We start from the raw sequence: 18,432 nt of genomic DNA, 5'->3' as shown, positions 1-18,432 counted from the left end.
AGTGGGGCAAGTGAAGCACGGGGGAAGAGAGGGGAGAGGCCTCAGGCTGCAGATGTATCAAAGCCCTCCTTTGTGTGCTTCTGCTTCGGAGTCCCTGCTTAGCCATGCGGAAGCCAGCGTGGGCTGGGATCTAGGCCAGCCCCATCCCCTCTTCCCTGCCCTTTCTCCTTGAGCTCCCAGGGGAGTTTGAGAGAGCACCCGCCTGGACAGGACATGGAAAGAGGTGAAGGGAAATTATAAACGTGATCCCAGATGCAATGACAGCTTAGCAAATCCAGACCTGTGGCCCACCTTCTCTGAAGGCCACAGAAAAGGGGACCAGTGGGAGATGTAGAGGGTGAAAGCTGAGCAGAGAGGGAGGACAAAGCAGGCCCACCTGCCTTCTAGGCAGTATGGTGCAGTGGTAGGTGTAGGTTCTGGAACAAGATTGCCCATTCCTTTTTTTTTTTTTTTTTTAATTTCTGTGTGTGTTGCTGGGGATGGAACCCTCGGCTTCTTGCACACTAGGCAAGTGCTCCACTACTGAGCTATAGCTCTAGCCCCTGCCCAATTTTCAATCCTAGCTTCAGCACCTTGTCTCTGTGAGAAGTTACTACACCATTCCTTGACTCAGTTTCCCATCTGAGAGGTGGAAATAACCAGAAGACCAGGATCACAGCTTTAGGGAGCAAAGTACTTAGATGCCTGACACTTGGTAAGTGCTCTTTAAATGCTGTAAATGTTCATAGTTACTCCAAATACAGAATCAGCAGGCACCCCAGGGGAGGAGTACAACCATGTGTACAGCAAGAAACTCTTCTGCAGCCCCTCAGTCTCTGCTTTGGTATTCCACTAGGGTGTGGGAGAGATTATTCCTTTAGAACATTTCTGTCAAGAACTCTAAAGGTGGGGAGCTCCATTTTTCCATTACTGGACAGTTCCCTTTGTTTAAAACTCATCGTTGGTCTGAGTTCAAGCAGTTTCCTGCAATCCTCCTTGGCCCTGGTTTTGCAATCTAGAGGTGCCCAGGGCAACATCAAGATTCTGTGTACAGTTATTCTGTGGAATCCAGTCTCAGAAATATTTTTCTTTATTTTCCCAGAGATTTTTTTGTTTGTTTGGGGGTTTTTCTTTGTGTATTTGTTTGCAGTACACGGATTGAACCCAGAGATGCTCTACCACTGTGCCACATCCCCAGTCCTTTTTATATTTTTTATTTTGAGACAGGGGCTTGCTAAGTTGCCCAGGCTGGGCTCAAACTTGTGATCCTCCTGCCTCAGTCTCCCAAGTAGCTGAAATTACAGGTGCCACTCTGTCTGGCTTGTTATTGTTGTTGTTTTATTTTGCCTGGCTTGTTTGGTTTTTTAATTTTGTTTTGTCTTTTTGTTTTGTTTTGTTTTTTTCAGCATTGGAGATTAAACCCAGGGATTCATATAAGCCAGGAAAGCTTTGCTCTAACATTGAACTACATCCCCAGCCCCAATTCCCCCCAACAGAGTTCTTGCCTTTCCACTCATTCCTACTTTGGCAAGTTTGGGATCTCTTCACCTTTCTGTGGCCTCTCCAGACACCTGGGTGGGGGAGCTGTGGGAGTATCCCTAAAGGAACACCTGAGGAACATCTGTTCCTCACCTGTCTCTCTGGACCCCTCCCTCTAGAGCAGGCTGCATTGCCTGGTGCTTAGATCTTGGGCTGTGTCTGAGACGCCTTCAGCTCTTTGTTTTTTACAGCCCATTCCCTGGGTTCCTGTTCCAGCTGCTGTCTGGCTCTAGGGCTGTTTTCTCTCCAAATCCTCTACACAAATGGTGATACCACTCCCCTATTTCTATCATTCTGCTCCCTGGGGGCCTAGTCCTCTGCTTTGTCCCATAAGGCAGCCACTAGCCACCTGTAGTTTTTCAGCAGTTGAAAATGGAGTAATATGCTGGGTGTGGTGGCACATGCCTGTAATCCCAGTAACTGGGAAAGCTGAGGCAGGAAGATTGCAAGTTCAAGTCCCTCAACAACTTATCAAGTCCCAGTCTCAAAATAAAAAGGGTTGAGGATATAGCTCAGTGATAAAGTTCTCCTGAGTTCAATTCGAGTAAACAAAGGAAAGAAAGAAAGAAAGAGTAATGCAACTCAAGAACTGAAATTTTAAATTTTATTTAAGAAACTTAATTTGAATTAAGGCTCTGACAATGCCAGCCAGGTGATGGACTCCATTGTGGAGAATATTTCTGTGTGTCAGGAACACTGTCAAGTTAAAGGACAGCCCTGATGGTACTGGACTGCACCAGGCATCTCCGAATGTTAGCAGTCCTTTTTGGGGCAAAGAGTTTTCTGCAGCACTACTTTTTGCTCACAACCCTTTTCCTGCTTATACCCCTGCCCTCTCCCCATCCTGAGTCACATTCCCTTCTAGCTTCTCTGGTCAGAACAATAGTGCCACTGTGAAAAAGGAGACGCTGCCCTCATTGGCCCAGACACCTGTGCTGGCCATGCTGGCAAACAACTGTGGGCTCCCTGGCCTGCCTGGCTCTGCCTTACTAAAGGCAGCAAGGGAGGAGGCTCACATTTGCTGTGCCCTATTCTGTACTGTGGCAGGCACCATACCAGCATTATCTCATCAGATCCTTCCAAATGTGGGTTAGAAAGCATAGGATTTAAAAAATGGAACTGGAGTTTGAACCTAGGGGTATTTACCACTGAGATGGTATTTACCACTGAGCTACGTCGCCAGCACTTTTTATACTGAGACAAGGTTTTGCTAAATTTCCTAGTCTGGCTTTGAACTTGTGATTCTCCTGCCTTGGCCTCCCAAGTAACTGGGATTATAGGCGTGCACCACCATACCTGGCTCTAATCCCTTTTTTATAGAATAAGCAATTGAGAGGGGATGGGGTGGGGAGGAAAAGGACCTGTCCAAAGTCACACATTCTAAAGCCTTCTCATCGTTCAACACACAAGGTTGGCCCTGGTGTGGCTGCTCAGGGAAGTCACAACTGCCCTATTCCCACCCCAACCCTCTCCTGGAGAAGGTGACATCATTTTGCTGTCAGCCTCCTAAGTCATTGAGACTGCAGGCATGCACCACCACACCAGGCATTTTGATTTCAATTTAATAAATATTGATTGAGCACCAACTATGTACCAGCCTCTGGCCAAGTGCTGGGGAGATGCTGCCCTTACTGCACATAATCTAGCAGAGAAGATACACATTAGGGGAGTGTGGCTTAGAAGGAAAGGGGTGCCCATGAAAGACCCCCGTCCAATGAAAGACCCCCGTATCCCTGTCCAAGGAGAATCACACGAAACACTGGCTGCAAAAGCAAGAGGTTGGTTTATTGGGACACAGGCGCCTGCGGGTGCCCAGCAGAACCTCAGCCGGAGCTTTGGTGAACTGGCACACCGGGCTTGGGGATACAGAGATTTTTATAGGGTTTAGGACAGGTTTCGCGTGGGCGGGAAGCAACAGGTTTCTTATTGGTTTGTTTAAATCTAGCATATAGGCCACCTAGGGGGTACAGGTCTGCATTCCAAAAACCACAGGTCTGCATTCTATTCTTTCTGTTCCTGCTTATCTGTTCCTGTTTATTCATTCATGCCCCAGGATGTGGGTGCTCTGTTCTTCAACCGGTTGTCTGGAAAGCATGCCTGGTGCCTGGTATCTTGGTTTCATATCTTGGCCTTAGGTAACTGGGCTAACGTCTTTCACCCAGTGTTGTAGAGAGGTCAAGATGGGATCAAATCCAATGGATTTTAGACAAGAAGGTTTGCCATGATCTTGGCTTTAGCAGTTTTGGTGAATTGATAGAGCTAAGAAGCAGAGAAGGACAGAAGAGTGAATAGGAGACAGGAAAATACAGACAGTATGGATGGAAACTTCAAGAAATTTGGCCAAAAGCAGATGGGGGAGCAGGGGTGGGGGGGTAACTGAAGGGCAATGCAGATCAGAGGGTTTGTTTTGTTTAGAAGGATTCCTGAGACTTTTTCCATTTCTGTTTGTATATTTTTGCAGTATTGGTGATTGAACCCAGGGACATTCTTCCACTGAGCCACATTTCCAGTCCTTTTGATTTATTTATTTTTAAAAATAAATTTATTTCACATTTGTAGGACAATTATTTTTTGTTTTTTAGTTTTTTATATCTTTATTTTATTTTTATGTGGTGCTGAGGATCAAACCCAGTGCCTCTTGCATGCCAGGCAAGCACATTACCATCTGAGCCACATCCCCATCCCCTCCTTTTTATTTTTTATTTTGAAACAGGATCTTACTATATTTGTCAGGATGGCCTCACACTTGTTTACTTGTTTTTCATGTCTCAGCCTCCCTAGTAGCTGGGATTACAGACATGCTCCCATCTGTTCTTTTTTTTTTTAATATTTATTTTTTAGTTGTAGGTGGACACAATATCTTTATTTGAGTTTTATGTGGTGCTGAGGATAGAACCCAGGGCCTCACGTGTGCTAGTTAGGCAAGCACTCTACCACTGAGCTACAACCCCAGCTCCCATCTCTGCTTTTATTGCAAGGAGATGATCTTAACTTCTACTACACAGGGAAAAAAAAAAAAGGCTATTTTTTTTCTTTTCTTTTCTGGTCAAGTGGAAGTGAAGTTATCTGTTGAGAATAAAGGAAGAGATAGAAAAGTTTGAAATAATCCTCTTGTAGAAAAGAAGGATAAACTTTATTTATTTATTTATTTTTGGTTCTGGGGATTAAACCCAGGACTTAAAAAAAAATATTTTTAGTTGTAGATGGACACAATACCTTTGTTTTATTTATACTTATGTAGTGCTGAGGATCCAACCTGGTGCCCCACACATGCCAGGCAAGTGCTCTACCACTGAGTCACAACCCTAGCCCAGAAAGAATAAACTTACCAGGGAAGATTGTCTGACAGTGTTGAAGACTCCTTTGAGATTGGTTGCAATGACTTTACAGGGTACTCATGTGATTTTTTCCAGTATATTCCAGCAGCCAGGTATAGTATCAATGAAGCAATATGGCAGGTCTCATGGGGTTAGGGGTTGGCATGGATGACACAGCAGGAAAGGCAAAAGCAGGCAAGTTGAGGATATTAGTACAAATATGGTGTGTTACATCTTGGAGTTAAAGATGAGGAGTAGTGAGGGGCAGTGAAGACTGGAGAATAGGAGTATTGAATAGAGTAACTGAGTGAGAAGTTGTCTGAAGGGTGACTTGGACGGAGACTCAGGATGTAACCTGAGAAAGTGAGTGGCCAAGGAGACAAAGGAGAAAGTCATGGAGTGGGGAGTGGAGTTCCCCAGAGGCTCCATAGCATGGGGGTGATGCAGGATAACAACAGAAGAGAGATGAAAGGAAGACAATAAAAAAGGTACCCACCTCTCAGAAAGGGGCAGAAAGGGCTCCTCAGGTTTAGTTTGTTGGTTATTCACAGATCAGAGCAGTCTATTAGATTTGTAACTCGAGTGTTTTATTTTATTTTTTATATCTTTCTTTATTTTTATTTTTATGTGGTGCTGAGGACCTAGGTGAGCGCTCTACCGTTGAGCCACAATCCTAGCCCCCTTTTATTTTCATTTTTATTTTTAAAATTTTTTTAGTTGTAGTTGGACACAATATCTTTATTTTATTTTTATGTAGGGCTGAGGATTTAACCCAGGGCCTCGCACGTGCTAGGCGAGCGCTGTTACCGCTGTTGACCGGTGACGAGTTCTTGCTCCCCGATGTTGAAGAATAACACCAAAGAAGCACGCTGAGGCAAGGCCAGAGTAGAAATTAGAAATTTATTAAAGGACAGAAGAAAAGACTTCTCCTGGAGGAAGAAGGGGACCCAAAAGGTGGAATCCGTGGAAGTTCGGTTGTTTCCCCTTTTTATAGTTCTTTCAGTGATGGAATGTAGGTTGGAAGGCCCGAGGGGTGGGACACAGGTGGGCCAAAGAAGTAGTCTGAGCAGGAAGGACTTCATTATCACTTCTTTGTGATGGGCTATCTCCAAATCTGTTGGGGGCTGTATCCTGGGCTTCATTAACATTTCTTTGGGATGGGCTGTCTTCAAATCTGTTGGGGGCTGTTCATTAATACTTCCAGGTGGACTTTGGCCTAGGGCCTTTTCGGAACTTCATTAACATTCCATGAGTTGTCCTGTTTTCCCTGAGTCATTCCCAGTATGGCCTCCATTTTAAATTTCACTCGATATTAGACCCGATTTACCTAACTACACTGACTACCTAACTTTAAATCTGGCTTCAGCGCTCTACCGCTGAGCCACAATCCCAACCCTCCAGCCCCTTATTTTCACCTTCTAATTTTGACATCATTTCAGATTTACAGAGAAAGCACAAGAATAGTACAAGGAATTCTCATATGCCTTTTACCACCTTTGCTTTACATTAAATTGCTGACTTGATGCTCTTCTATTTGCAAACGCTTTCAGTGTGGATTTCCTACAAACAGAGACATTCTCTTTGCTGTGTTCTGAATATTTGTGTTCCCCCATCAACAAATATATTTTAAAAATACTAACCCCCCACAGAGATGGTACTAGGAGGTGGGGCCTTTGGGGGGAAAGAGAGGGCCTTCATAAAAGAGGACCCACAGGATCTTGCCCCTCTACCATGTGAAGATACAGAGAGAAGTCACCTTGAGAAAGCCATCTTCCCCAGACATTGTATCTACCTAAACTTGATCTTGGACTTTCTAGTCTCTGAAACTTTGAGAAATTAAATTTCTGTCATTTAGAAGTGACCTGATCTATGATATTTTTTATAGTAGTGTTACCGCTGTTGACCGGTGACGAGTTCTTGCTCCCCGATGTTGAAGAATAACACCAAAGAAGCATGCCGAGGCAAGGTCAGAGTAGAAATTAGAAATTTATTAAAGGACAGAAGAAAAGACTTCTCCCGGAGGAAGAAGGGGACCCAAGAGGTGGAATCCGTGGAAGTGCGGTTGTTTTCCCTTTTTATAGTTCTTTCAGTGATGGAATGTAGGTTGGAAGGCCCCAGGGGTGGGACACAGGAGGGCCAAAGAAGTAGTCTGAGCAGGAAGGACTTCATTATCACTTCTTTGTGATGGGCTCATTAACATTTCTTAGGGATGGGCTGTCTTCAAATCTGTCGGAGGCTGTTCATTAATACTTCCAGGTGGACTTTGGCCTAGGCCCTTTTCGGAACTTCATTAACATTCCATGAGTTGTCCTGTGTTTTCCCTGAGTCATTCCCAGCATGGCCTCCATTTTAGATTTCACTCGGTATTAGACCCGATTTACCTAACTACACTAACTACCTAACTTTAAATCTGGCTTCAGTAGCCTCAAAAATAGTCTAAAATATTCTAACCATGGTACAATGACCAAAATGAGGAATTGAGCATTGATACAACTGGATAATCTCTAGACCTTAATCAAATTTGCTAATGATAAAAGGCCAGTTTTTAGGAATTATTACTACCCTGCTTCTTCTCCTTTCCTCTTTTATTTTCTTCTTGTTCAGGTCTTTGAGAAATAAGAAACAGATTGGGGAAGGGAGCTAACACTTTTTATTGTTGTTTTGAACCTTTTGTTTTCAAAGGAAGCTTCAAAAGTGGCAAGCAGCTTCGCCTTCTGATCTCAGAGCTTGTTTCTCCCACCTGCCCTCAGGCCCTTTACACAATCTGCTCCCTCACCTAAAATAGAGAATCTCAAATCTCATCTTACCCCTTCCTGCTCTTCACTCTACTGTCAGGTGTTCTTTTTTACTTTTACTTTTTTTTTTTTTGTACTGGGGATCAAACCCAGAACCTTGCACATGCTAGGCAAATGCTTTACCATTGAGCTACATTATGAGTTTTCATGTATTAATTTAGCAAATATTTATTAAATATTAACTGTTTCGGCCAGGTTGTGAGCTAAACCCTCAGATTACACAAGGGTGGAAGGGCTTCTGCTCCAGAACACAGGTGGAGCATGTAACCCACTTGTTTTTCAGCTGCTTTCAATGCAAAGGCCTGCGGGATCATCCATTCATAATTCTTTCCTGCAGTGACTACTTCCACTCCACTGCACAACGCTCCAGGCACTGCGCATGCTCACTGTGCACCTCTTTCCGACTGTGAGTGGAATCGACGGAAGGATCCCCCCACCCTCTAGGCCTCAATGGTATATTCCATCCACGGGCGCCAGGCGGCGGAAATGAGCCGCGGGGGCGGGACCTGTTGTTGAGGGTGGCGGAAGTGTGGTGGCGTTTTTCGGAAGCGGGCTTTTTGGAAGCTTGTGTTGGCGGCGAAGCTGAAGTGGCTTCGTGGAGCTGCTTCGCGCGCTGCCGGGCGTTGGGGCTCGGTCTTTGGGAGACGCAGGTCTGTTAGGACAAGAAGGCTCCCCTCTTTTTTTTTTAACGTGGCCTTCTTGAAGTTCTATGGCTGGGAATTCCGGCGTGCCCGCGGTTTCCCGCCGCGCGCCTGGGCTTTCGCAATATTTTTCTTCCCGAGTATTCCATATACTCGGCTGACCACTTATTTTTAGCTTTTCCACTTTTTTTATTTTTTATACTATTTAGTTGGAATTTAGCATTTCCACTACTAATCATTTATCAAATATTACTTTATTACGTATTTATGATAATATATAGTGTGTTATATTTATAATGTATTACATATTTGACAGTATTTGGTTCTAGGCAGTATGCTGAGTAGATTATGAAAACGTGGGCAAAAATTATTGAACCACTTGATTAGATTACAAGTTCCTAATACGGAAATTCCAGGGAATTCTTGAGATTATTTTCGTTAGGATAGTCACCAACTCATACTAGTACTTCATCTGTTGACTGCCCAGTATGTGTATTGTCTGTAAGACAATAAAGGGGGGAAAAAAATCAAGCTTGTTTACTTCTGGAAGTTTCATCCAGCTCTGACATTTTTTCACCCTTACAGTTCTCTGATATGAGTGAAAATGGATCAGAAAATTTTATGTCTAGCAGCAGAAAAGACAGCAGAAAAACTGCAGAAATTTCTTCAAACCCTGAAAGATGATGATGTGAGTATTGGCAAGCATATTCTGCTAAAAGCAAATATCAACAAATGTAGAAGACTTCTACTGCTGCTTTATCTTCATACCATTCTCCTTAGGAGATACGATCTTATTTGATAACAAATCATAGATGTAAAGAGGAGAGTGCGTGAAATGCACAAGTTAACAACATTTGTGACCAAATTTAAACCTTAAATAGCATAGGAATACAATCTTTTTGCATGTGTACAAATTAGTATACTTTTGTGGTTCTCAAATGGACCCTGTTTGAAAAATGTCTAGGCTATAGCTATGGATTTATATTTTTCTAACAAAAATAAATTCATAAGCAGCAAAATATTTTTAAAGTATTAGTAAAAGAGAAAATTAATGCCTGAGTCTCCACTTTAAGTACATGATTATAAAATGTAATAATAATGACCCATATGTTAGGCTGTTATTTCTTTCTAATCTTCCTTTCCAGTTTTTTTTTCTTCTTGCCCAATATATTACTCCTTTTTCTATAATAATTGGTCTTAGCTTGTGCAGATTTTTGCCTGGAAAAGAAAACCTCTTCAAGATGAACCTTAAACACACATAAAGTTGTTATAATGTTTTTAAGGGAATTGTTATGTGCTGGTTGTTGTAGTCATAGAAACTAGGTGCATCTATTATCTAATGTAATAACTGGGAATTTAGGTAGAGATGCTTTCTGAGTTTTTTTCTTAAAATTACCCAGTTTTGCTTTTGCAGAAGTTTTTTGAGAGCTCATTGCATGAGTTGCATTGTGAATCATGTTATAGACAAGATTTGATTAAAAGCATTTACATTATTTAGAATCTGTATTTTACCTGCTTCCAAAAGGAAGCCGTAACATTATGTGTCTTTTAAAATTAAATAAGCAGGGGCTGGGGTTGTGGCTCAGTGGTAAAGTGCTCTCCTAGCACATGTGAAGCTCTGGGTTCCATCCTCAGCACCACATAAAAATGAAATAAAGATATTTTGTCCACCTACAACTAAAAAATAAATAAAAAGGAAAAAAAACCCTAAAATTAAATAAATACCATAAGAACTAGAACAAAATCCGTGATGTGGATAAATAATATTCTCTTTCTTACTCATGATAAATAGATGGCTGTCTCAGTTTTTGTGAGGATGAAATGATGTAACATATGTAATGGATCTAAAATCTAATAGACAATAAGTCCCTTCACCAGCAAAGTCACTGTCCTCTGAACATTTCTCTTCTCCCAGCATTTTCCTTTACAGTTTTATACCTCAAATTAGAACACAGGGTTCCAGATGTATTATCACTAAGTAGAGTAATACTGTTAGTATTTCCCTTATTCTTCCATTAAGGCAGAATCAACTTTTTGGGCCATAATGTCATACTGTTGCCTCATTGTTTAAGTTATTTTTGTATATATTGATATTAGCCTAAATTTCTTTCATCTCTGAAATTCTGTAGTTTGTTCTTAGAACCCATAAAAAATGTTTTTATCTTTTGGGTATTTTTTTTTTTTTTTTTTTTAGTTATCTCATTTTACACCACTATTTTTTTTGTGTCCTGGTTTTGTTGACTACTATATTAGTTACCCTTTTCTTCAAATTTGTAATGCATTTCAGTAGTGTATATATTTAGTTCACTTAATAAGATGTCACAGAAGATGAACTCAGAATAAAAAATTATAAAACTCAGAGGTTCCTTGATAAGATCCTCAGATCTGGCAGTGGGAAAATTCACATTTAAGAATCTAGAGAAAATAGAGCAATCTGAAAGTAAATTTAAATATTTAACAGATACTTAACATATTCAAAGCTGTAAGTGCAGGAATAGAATCCATAAAAACAAGAAGAATGAATTTAAAAAAAAGAAAATTTCTTAAAACAAAAACCTCAGTAGATGGTTTAATAAACAAACACAGTTAAAAAAATCAATAAAGTGGAATACAAAGCTATATTATTAAATATAATAATATATAACAGAAAAATAATCTAAATCACAGATTGTAAAGAGGTGGAAAATATGAAGAATGTTTACAGCCTGTGGAGAGTACTTTGATAAAAGAGTGTCTTAAGCACATAGAAGAACATTCATAGATATTAGTTATGTCGAGTACTAGAGCACAAAGAGAAAACTTGGTAGACCCCATAAGAGAAATATTACATACCATGCTCTGATGACAGTGCAGTCAAACTGGAAATGAAAAATAAAACCACAAAGGTCTTTCTACCCTGACTAAAATACAACTAAATAACTCAAGTGAAAAGAGATATATAAATAAATTACAGGATTTCTGAAAATAATGATAATGAAAACACTACAAATCAGAGCTGGGCGTGATAGTGCATGCCTGTAATCCCAGCAACTCAGGAGGCTGAGACAGAAGGATCATGAGTTCAAAGTGAGCCTCAGTAACTTAGGCCGTAAGTAACTTAGGGAGACACTGTCTCAAGTCATAAAAAGGGGGTTGGGGCTGTAGCTCAGTTGTAAAGTGCTTACCTAGCATGTGTGAGGCATTGGGTTTGATCCTTAGCATTGCATAAAAATAAATACAGGAATGCTGTTTGTCTACAACTAAGGAAAAAAAAATTAGAAGGGTGGGGGATGTGGCTCAGTGGTAAAACACCCCTGGGTTAAATTCCTGAACCAAAAAAAAAAAATCTTTGAAATATTGTTAAATATCACATATATTAATAAAAATAAAGTGAAAATGAAATTGTGGGAGCTGGGGTTGTGGCTCAGTGGTAGAGTGCTTGCCTAGCATGCATGAGGCACTGGGTTTGATCCTCAGCACCACATAAATGTAAAATAAAGATATTGTGTCCAATTAAAACTAAAAAATAAATATTAAAAAAATTGTGAACTCAAAAAACTAGAAAAAAAAGCTCTAAACAATAATAAGCCACAAAAACTACTGTTGGTCCACTTTTCACTTTTCCTCTTGTGCTATGACAAAAATACCTAACAAGAAAACTTGTAGGAAGAAAAAGTATTTTAGGCTCACAGTTTTCAGAGGTTCCGTCTATGGACACCCCACTATATTGCTTTGAACCTGAGGGGAAGGCAGAGCATGACTAGGCAAGTGAATGAGGGAGGAAAGCTACTTAGCTCATGGCAGCCAAGGAGGAGAGTGTAAGGGACAAAATATAATCCCCAAGGGCATCCCCTAGTAACCTACTTCCAGCTACACCCTACCTGCTTAGTTACCAACCAGTAATCCATTCAAGTTCTTGATTCACCAATGGGTTAACCATTGATTTAGGTTAATTTCTGAAAATTCTTGGATTGTCACATGAACTTTTAAGGGGAACATCTCATAAACCATAACAACTGCTAAAAATAGAAATAGAAATTAATATATAATAGAAAAATAATAGATCAGACTAATCAAGAATTCTTGTTCTTTGAAAGAAAAACCATTAAAAATTGTAATCAAAACAATGGAGTAAAGAAAAAACTAAAAAGCCACAAAATAAGAAATGATAAGAGACAAGTTGTTTATATGAATGCAGCAAAAAAAAAAAAAAAAAATCTCAAAAAATAAGACTATTCTGTCTATGCACATAAATTTGAAACCCTGGAGGAAATTGATAATTTCTTAGGCACATACAGCTTGATAAAATTGACCCAATTTGGGATGAAAAGTATAACCAGGCCAGTTTCCATAGAAAAAAAGAATATTATCAAGGAATTATTTCACCCAGGGCCCATGTAGTTGCTATTTTCCTCTCTGGGGATCAAACCCAGGTCCTTGTGCTTGCTGGCAGGTGCTGTACCACTGAACTATGCTCCAGCCCAGGGTCCAAATAGTTTCATAGGAGACTTCTAACAAAGTTTTAGAGATCAGAAAGACAGTCTTAAGACTACATAAATTGTTTCAGAGCTTAAATAATGAAGGAAGACTTCTAAAATCTTGGAATCGAGTGTAACTTTCATACCCTAATACGTTATAAAGATAGTGTAGAAAAAGGATATCATGAGCTAATTTCATAAATATTGACAAAAAAAATCCTAAATATCAGGACAGATTTCAACAGCATATTAAAAAAACAATACTCCAGCTGGGCATGGTGGCATATGCCTGTAATCTCAGGGGCTGAGAAGGCTGATGGTGAGTTCAAAGCCAGCCTCAGTGAAAGTGAGGTGCTAAGCAACTCAGTGAGATCTCTCTCTGAATAAAGTACAAAAAAGGGTTGGGGATGTGGCTCAGTGTCTTGTACCAAAAATAAAAAAACAACATGCCATGATCTGGTTTAGGTTTGTTTTTGTTTTGGTACTAGGGATTGAGCCCAGGGGCACTTTCCCACTGAGCTACATCTTTTTTATTTTTATTTTTTTATTTTGAGAAAAGACCTAAGTTGCTTAGGGACTTGCTAAATTGTTGAGTTGGCTTTGAACTTATAATCCTACCTCAGCCTCCTGAGTTACTGGAATTATAGATGTACACCACTGTGCCTATCTCTGGAGGGTTTTAATGGCAAGAATAAAGGTTATCTCAATATTAAAAAGTGTGTTACTATAAAGACCTTATGATTTAGATCAGAGAAAATCTTTGACAAAACTCAGCAACCATTCCTAATAAAAACTTGAGACCACAGGAACGGGGTGGCTTTTTCCTTAATATGATAAAACATAGATGCTGACTCTAGCATCTTTTTTTTTTTTTTTTTAAGTTGTAGATGGACACAATACCTTTATTTACTTATTTTCACGTGGTGCTGAGTATCAAACTCAGTGCCTTACAGGTGCTAGGCAAGCACTCTACCACTGAGCCATGACTCCAGCCCCTAGAGTGAGAATCTTAATGGGAAACTGTAGAGGCTTTTCTATTTAGGCCAGGAACAAAGCCATGATGCTGCTGTCTCCACTGTGGTTTAATGTAGATCTGGTTGTTCTGATCTGTTAGTTAATACAGTTAGCTTAGAGAAGGTGTGTACTTGGGAACCCCTGGGGAATCAGTGATAAAAATCATCTATAAACAATTCATCAAGGTAGCAGAATATAAAATGAATATGTAAAAATCAATAATATTCCTACGTACAATAGCCAGTTAAAAGGTATAGTGAAAGAAAAAGTCACGTTTATAATAGTAATACAAAAGGTAAAGTGCTAATAAACTTAAGAAGTATCTCTTCCCGTATGAAGAAAACTATAAAACATAAAAGATGTAAAAATAGACAACTGGAAAGATATCGTTTATTCTTGATTAGGGAATATCAATCTCATCAAGATGTCAGTTTTCCCTGAGTTAATTTATGAATTTGATACAATGAGGTTTGAAATTCCAGTGAGCTATTTTGTGAAATTAGGTTAACTGACTATAAAAATCATGTAGGAAAATAAAACACAGGAATAGTTAAGGAAAACACTGAAAAGGAAGAGTTTTGAGGAAGGACTAACCCTATCAAATACCAAACAACATAAAAACTTCTATAATTGAAGGTGGTACTGATGCATGAATAGATGATCAGATAATGGAATCCAATAGCAAGAACAGAATAAAATATAATGGATAAAATAGATAATGTCTCTTAAATAAATGTCTCAAAATAGACCCAAGTATGTAAAATCTAGTGTATGAAAAAATGGCATTTCAAAATTCTGGGTTAAAGATAGCCTTTGATAAATGTTGAAACAGCTGTGTAGACATTGGTAAAATTAGACCAACCCTCACAATATTTGAGCGTGAGCTCCAAATTAGTCAAAAGGTCTACATGTAAAAATAAAATCTATGGGGCTGAGGTTGTGGCTCAGCGGCAGAGCGCTTGCCTAGCATGTTCGAGGACCTGGGTTCAATTCTCAGCACCACATAAAAATAAATAAAAGTATTATGTCCAACTGCAACTAAAAAATAAACATTAAAAAAAATCTAAGGGGCTGTGGATGTGGCTCAAGCGGTAGTGCCCTTGCCTGGCATGCGTGCAGCCCGGGTTCGATCCTTAGCACCACATACAAAGATGTTGTGTCCGCCGAAAACTAAAAAATAAGTATTAAAATTCTCTTTCTCTCTCTCTCTCTCTCTCTAAAAAAAAAAAAAAAATCTAAATACATAGTAGAAGAAGACATAATTAATTCCTCTTTCGCCTCAGGGCAAGGAAAAGCCTTCTATGGCTCAACATCTAGATGCAATAAAAGATTGACGTATTTGTCTACATATAAATTTAAGTTTGCCTGGCTAAAAATAGCATCAACTGAGTAAAGATAACTGACAAACCTGGCAATTATTACAATAAATCACAGCTAAAAGTTCAAAATTCCTAATTTATATTAATTTATAATAAGAGAAGATTTAATCCTATAGAAAAAAGACACAGAATAATCACAGAAACATGTAAAAATGGCCTTTAACACTCATAGCAGGGGAAATATAAAACATAATGTTTCTCTATAGAAACTGAACTACTTGACAACATGCTGGTTGGCAAGGTGATGTTTGTAGAAATGATAAGTGATTTGACCTTTATTAGGATTTGGTAATATTTTAAAAAAACTACATAAGTATTTGTATCCAACCCAGTTATCCCATTTCTAGGAATTTACCCTAAAGGTATACCTCCAAATAGACTTGTAGGCCAGTGGTACAGAATAGAGGACACAGAGACAAACCCACATAACTACAGTTATCTTTAATAAAAGGCACCCAAAAGGTACATTGGAGAAAAGATAGCCTCTTCAACAAATGGTGCTGGGAAAACTGGAAATCCACATGCAACAAAATCAAATTAAACCCCTATCTCTTACCATGCACAAAACTCAACTCCGAGTGGATCAAGGACCTAGGAATTAAACCTGAGACACTGTTCCTATTAGAAGAAAAAGTAGGCCTAAATCTCCATGTCGGATTAGTCCCCGATTTCCTTACTAAGACTCCTGTAGCACAAGAATTAAAACCAAGAATCAACAGATGGGGTGCATTCAAACTAAAAAGCTTCTTCTCAGCAAAAGAAACTATCAGTGAAGTGAATAGAAAGCCTACTAATTGGGAACAAATTCTTTTTTAAAAATATTTATTATTTTTTTTTAGTTTTTGGTGGATACAACATCTTTGTTTGTATGTGGTGCTGAGGATCGAACCTGGGCTGCACGCATGCCAGACGAACGCGCTACCGCTTGAGCCACATCCCTAGCCCCGGGAACAAATTCTTACCACACACACATCAGAGCACTAATCTCTAGGATATATAAAGAACTCAAAAATCTTAACACCAAAATAAATAACCCAATCAATAAATGGGCCCAGGAACTGAACAGATACTTCTCAGAAGATGATATACAATCAGTCAACAAATATATGAAAAAAAAAGTTCAACATCTCTAGCAATTAGAGAAATGAAAATCAAAACTCTAAGATTTTATCTTACTCCAGTCAGAATGACAGCTCTTAAGAATACAAACAACAGTAAGTGTTGGCGAGGATGTGGGGGAAAAAGACACACTCATACATTGCTGGTGGGACTGCAAATTGATGCAGCCAATATGGAAAGCAGTATGGAGATTCCTTGGAAAACTGGGAATGGAACCACCCTTGGACCCAGCTATCCCACTCCTCAGTCTATACCCACACTATAGGGACACAGCCACATCAATGTTTATAGCAGCACAATTCATAATAGCTAAACTGGAACCAATCTAGATGCCCTTCAGTTGATGAATGGATAAAGAAAATGTGGTATATATACACATAATGGAATACCATCAGCATTAAAAGAAAAAAATCATGACATTTTTAGGTAAATGGATGGAGTTGGAGAATATAATGCTAAGTGAAGTTAGCCAATCCCCAAAAACCAAATGCTGAATGTTTTCTCTGATATAAGGAGGGCTGATTAATAATGGGGTTGTAGGCGGAGCATGAGAGGATTAGACAAACTCTAGACAGAGCAAAGAGGAGGGAGGGGAAGAGAGGGGGCATGGGGGTAAGAATGACGGTGGAATAAGATGGACATCATTACCCTAAGTACATGTATGAAGACATGAATGATGTGACTCTAATTTGTGTACAACCAGAGATATGAAAAATTATGCTCAATATGTATAATATAAATTGTAATGCATTCTGCTGTCAATAACAAATTAGAGTTAAAAAAAGCTATACCTCCAGCAATATACACTTATGTTATTCGTTATGATATTTTGAATCTGTAAAAAAAAAAAAAAGTATCAGGAAGAGATCTATAACTGAAAGAGTGATTTCCAGAAGATATAATTAAGTGAATAAAGCAAAGTGCAGGGCTGGGGATGTGGCTCAAGCGGTAGTGCGCTCGGCTGGCATGCGTGCAGCCCGGGTTCGATCCTTAGCACCACATACAAACAAAGATGTTTTGTCCGCCGAAAACTAAAAAATAAATATTAAAAATCTCTCTCTCTCTCTCTCTCTCTCTCTCTCTCTCTCTCTCTCTCTCTCTCTCTCTCGTCTCTCTCTCTCGTCTCTCTCTCTCTCCCCCTCTCCGTCTCTCCCTCTCTCCCCCTCTCCCTCTCTCCCCCTCTCCCCCCCTCTCTCCCCCTCTCCCTCCCTCCCTCTCCCTCCCTCCCTCCCTCTCTCCCTCCCTCCCTCCCTCTCTCCCTCTCTCCCTCTCCCTCCTTAAAATAAATAAATAAATATTTAATTAAAAAAAGCAAAGTGCAAAATGTGTATCGTACTACTTTTTGTATAAAACAAGGTCTGTGTGTCTTTACAGGAAAAAACTTTGAAATAATACCATAACTTATCTTGGACAGGGTGGGGGGGAGTGCAAATAAACTTGAACTCTTTAGTAGGATTGATTGTTTTAGTATGGGTGAAACAATTTGGGAACTGTTTTGGATGTATCAAATAGTTAGCAGATAAGTATGTATGTTGACATCTGGAGTTAGGGTAGAAGGTGGTAGAAGGCACATGCAAATATGGAAAGTAGGAAGGGTGGAAAGAACCCTGTGGGAATAAATTAGAAATGAAAATGTTGGCTGAGGGGGTGGTCATGCCTATAATCCTAGTTATTCAGAAGATTGAGGCACAAGGGTCACAAGTTCAAAGCTGGCTTGGGCCAGTGAGACTCTGTTTCAAAATAAAATATTAGGAAAGAAAAAAAATAAAAGTATCGGTGTACACTTAGGATTTCTCAAATGTGTGTTTGTATATACATACTTTTGCTTGTGTATTTTTGTATGTATGTGTATATGCATCCATATTTTTCCTAAGCTTTCCACTGAAAGAACCAAAAAGCAAAGATGCCACAGTAGCCATAAGCATATGTGTCATCTAATTATTTGCTTTCTGATAATCATTCCCCACTCAAGGGAACCAGGCATTTCAGAGAAATGGTAGATTTCATGGGTGCGCAGGATGGATACAAGATGAACTTGGAAAACTTTACTGACCAGGAAGTAAGAAGTGCTCAAGACAATGTGGACATGTCACAAGGCCATCTGGAAAGGACTCCCATTGGGCCAGTCTGGGGTTATTATACTAGTAAGTTCAATTGTGAACTACTGGAAAACATTTTGGAGACCTACTAAT

At 39.6% G+C, this 18,432-nt stretch overlaps 1 protein-coding gene across 1 annotated transcript in view; it reads left to right on the top strand.

Annotated features, from left to right (window-relative positions):
* Positions 1-45: 45 nt before the first annotated feature.
* Positions 46-18,432, top strand: part of Fanci (FA complementation group I) — an 81,529-nt gene continuing 63,142 nt past the window's right edge. The window contains exons 1-3 of the mRNA XM_078051181.1: positions 46-694; positions 7,914-8,083; positions 8,857-8,959. Of these exons, the coding sequence (XP_077907307.1) occupies positions 8,876-8,959 (84 nt within the window). The 5' untranslated portion in view covers positions 46-694; positions 7,914-8,083; positions 8,857-8,875. The remainder of the gene's footprint in view (positions 695-7,913; positions 8,084-8,856; positions 8,960-18,432) is intronic.

The sequence above is a fragment of the Ictidomys tridecemlineatus genome, chromosome 5 (genome assembly GCF_052094955.1).
Source record: "Ictidomys tridecemlineatus isolate mIctTri1 chromosome 5, mIctTri1.hap1, whole genome shotgun sequence".
Lineage (NCBI taxonomy): Eukaryota > Metazoa > Chordata > Mammalia > Rodentia > Sciuridae > Ictidomys > Ictidomys tridecemlineatus.
The sequence above is the reverse complement of the archived record's forward strand: the minus strand, read 5'-3'. Positions and strand labels throughout refer to the sequence as shown.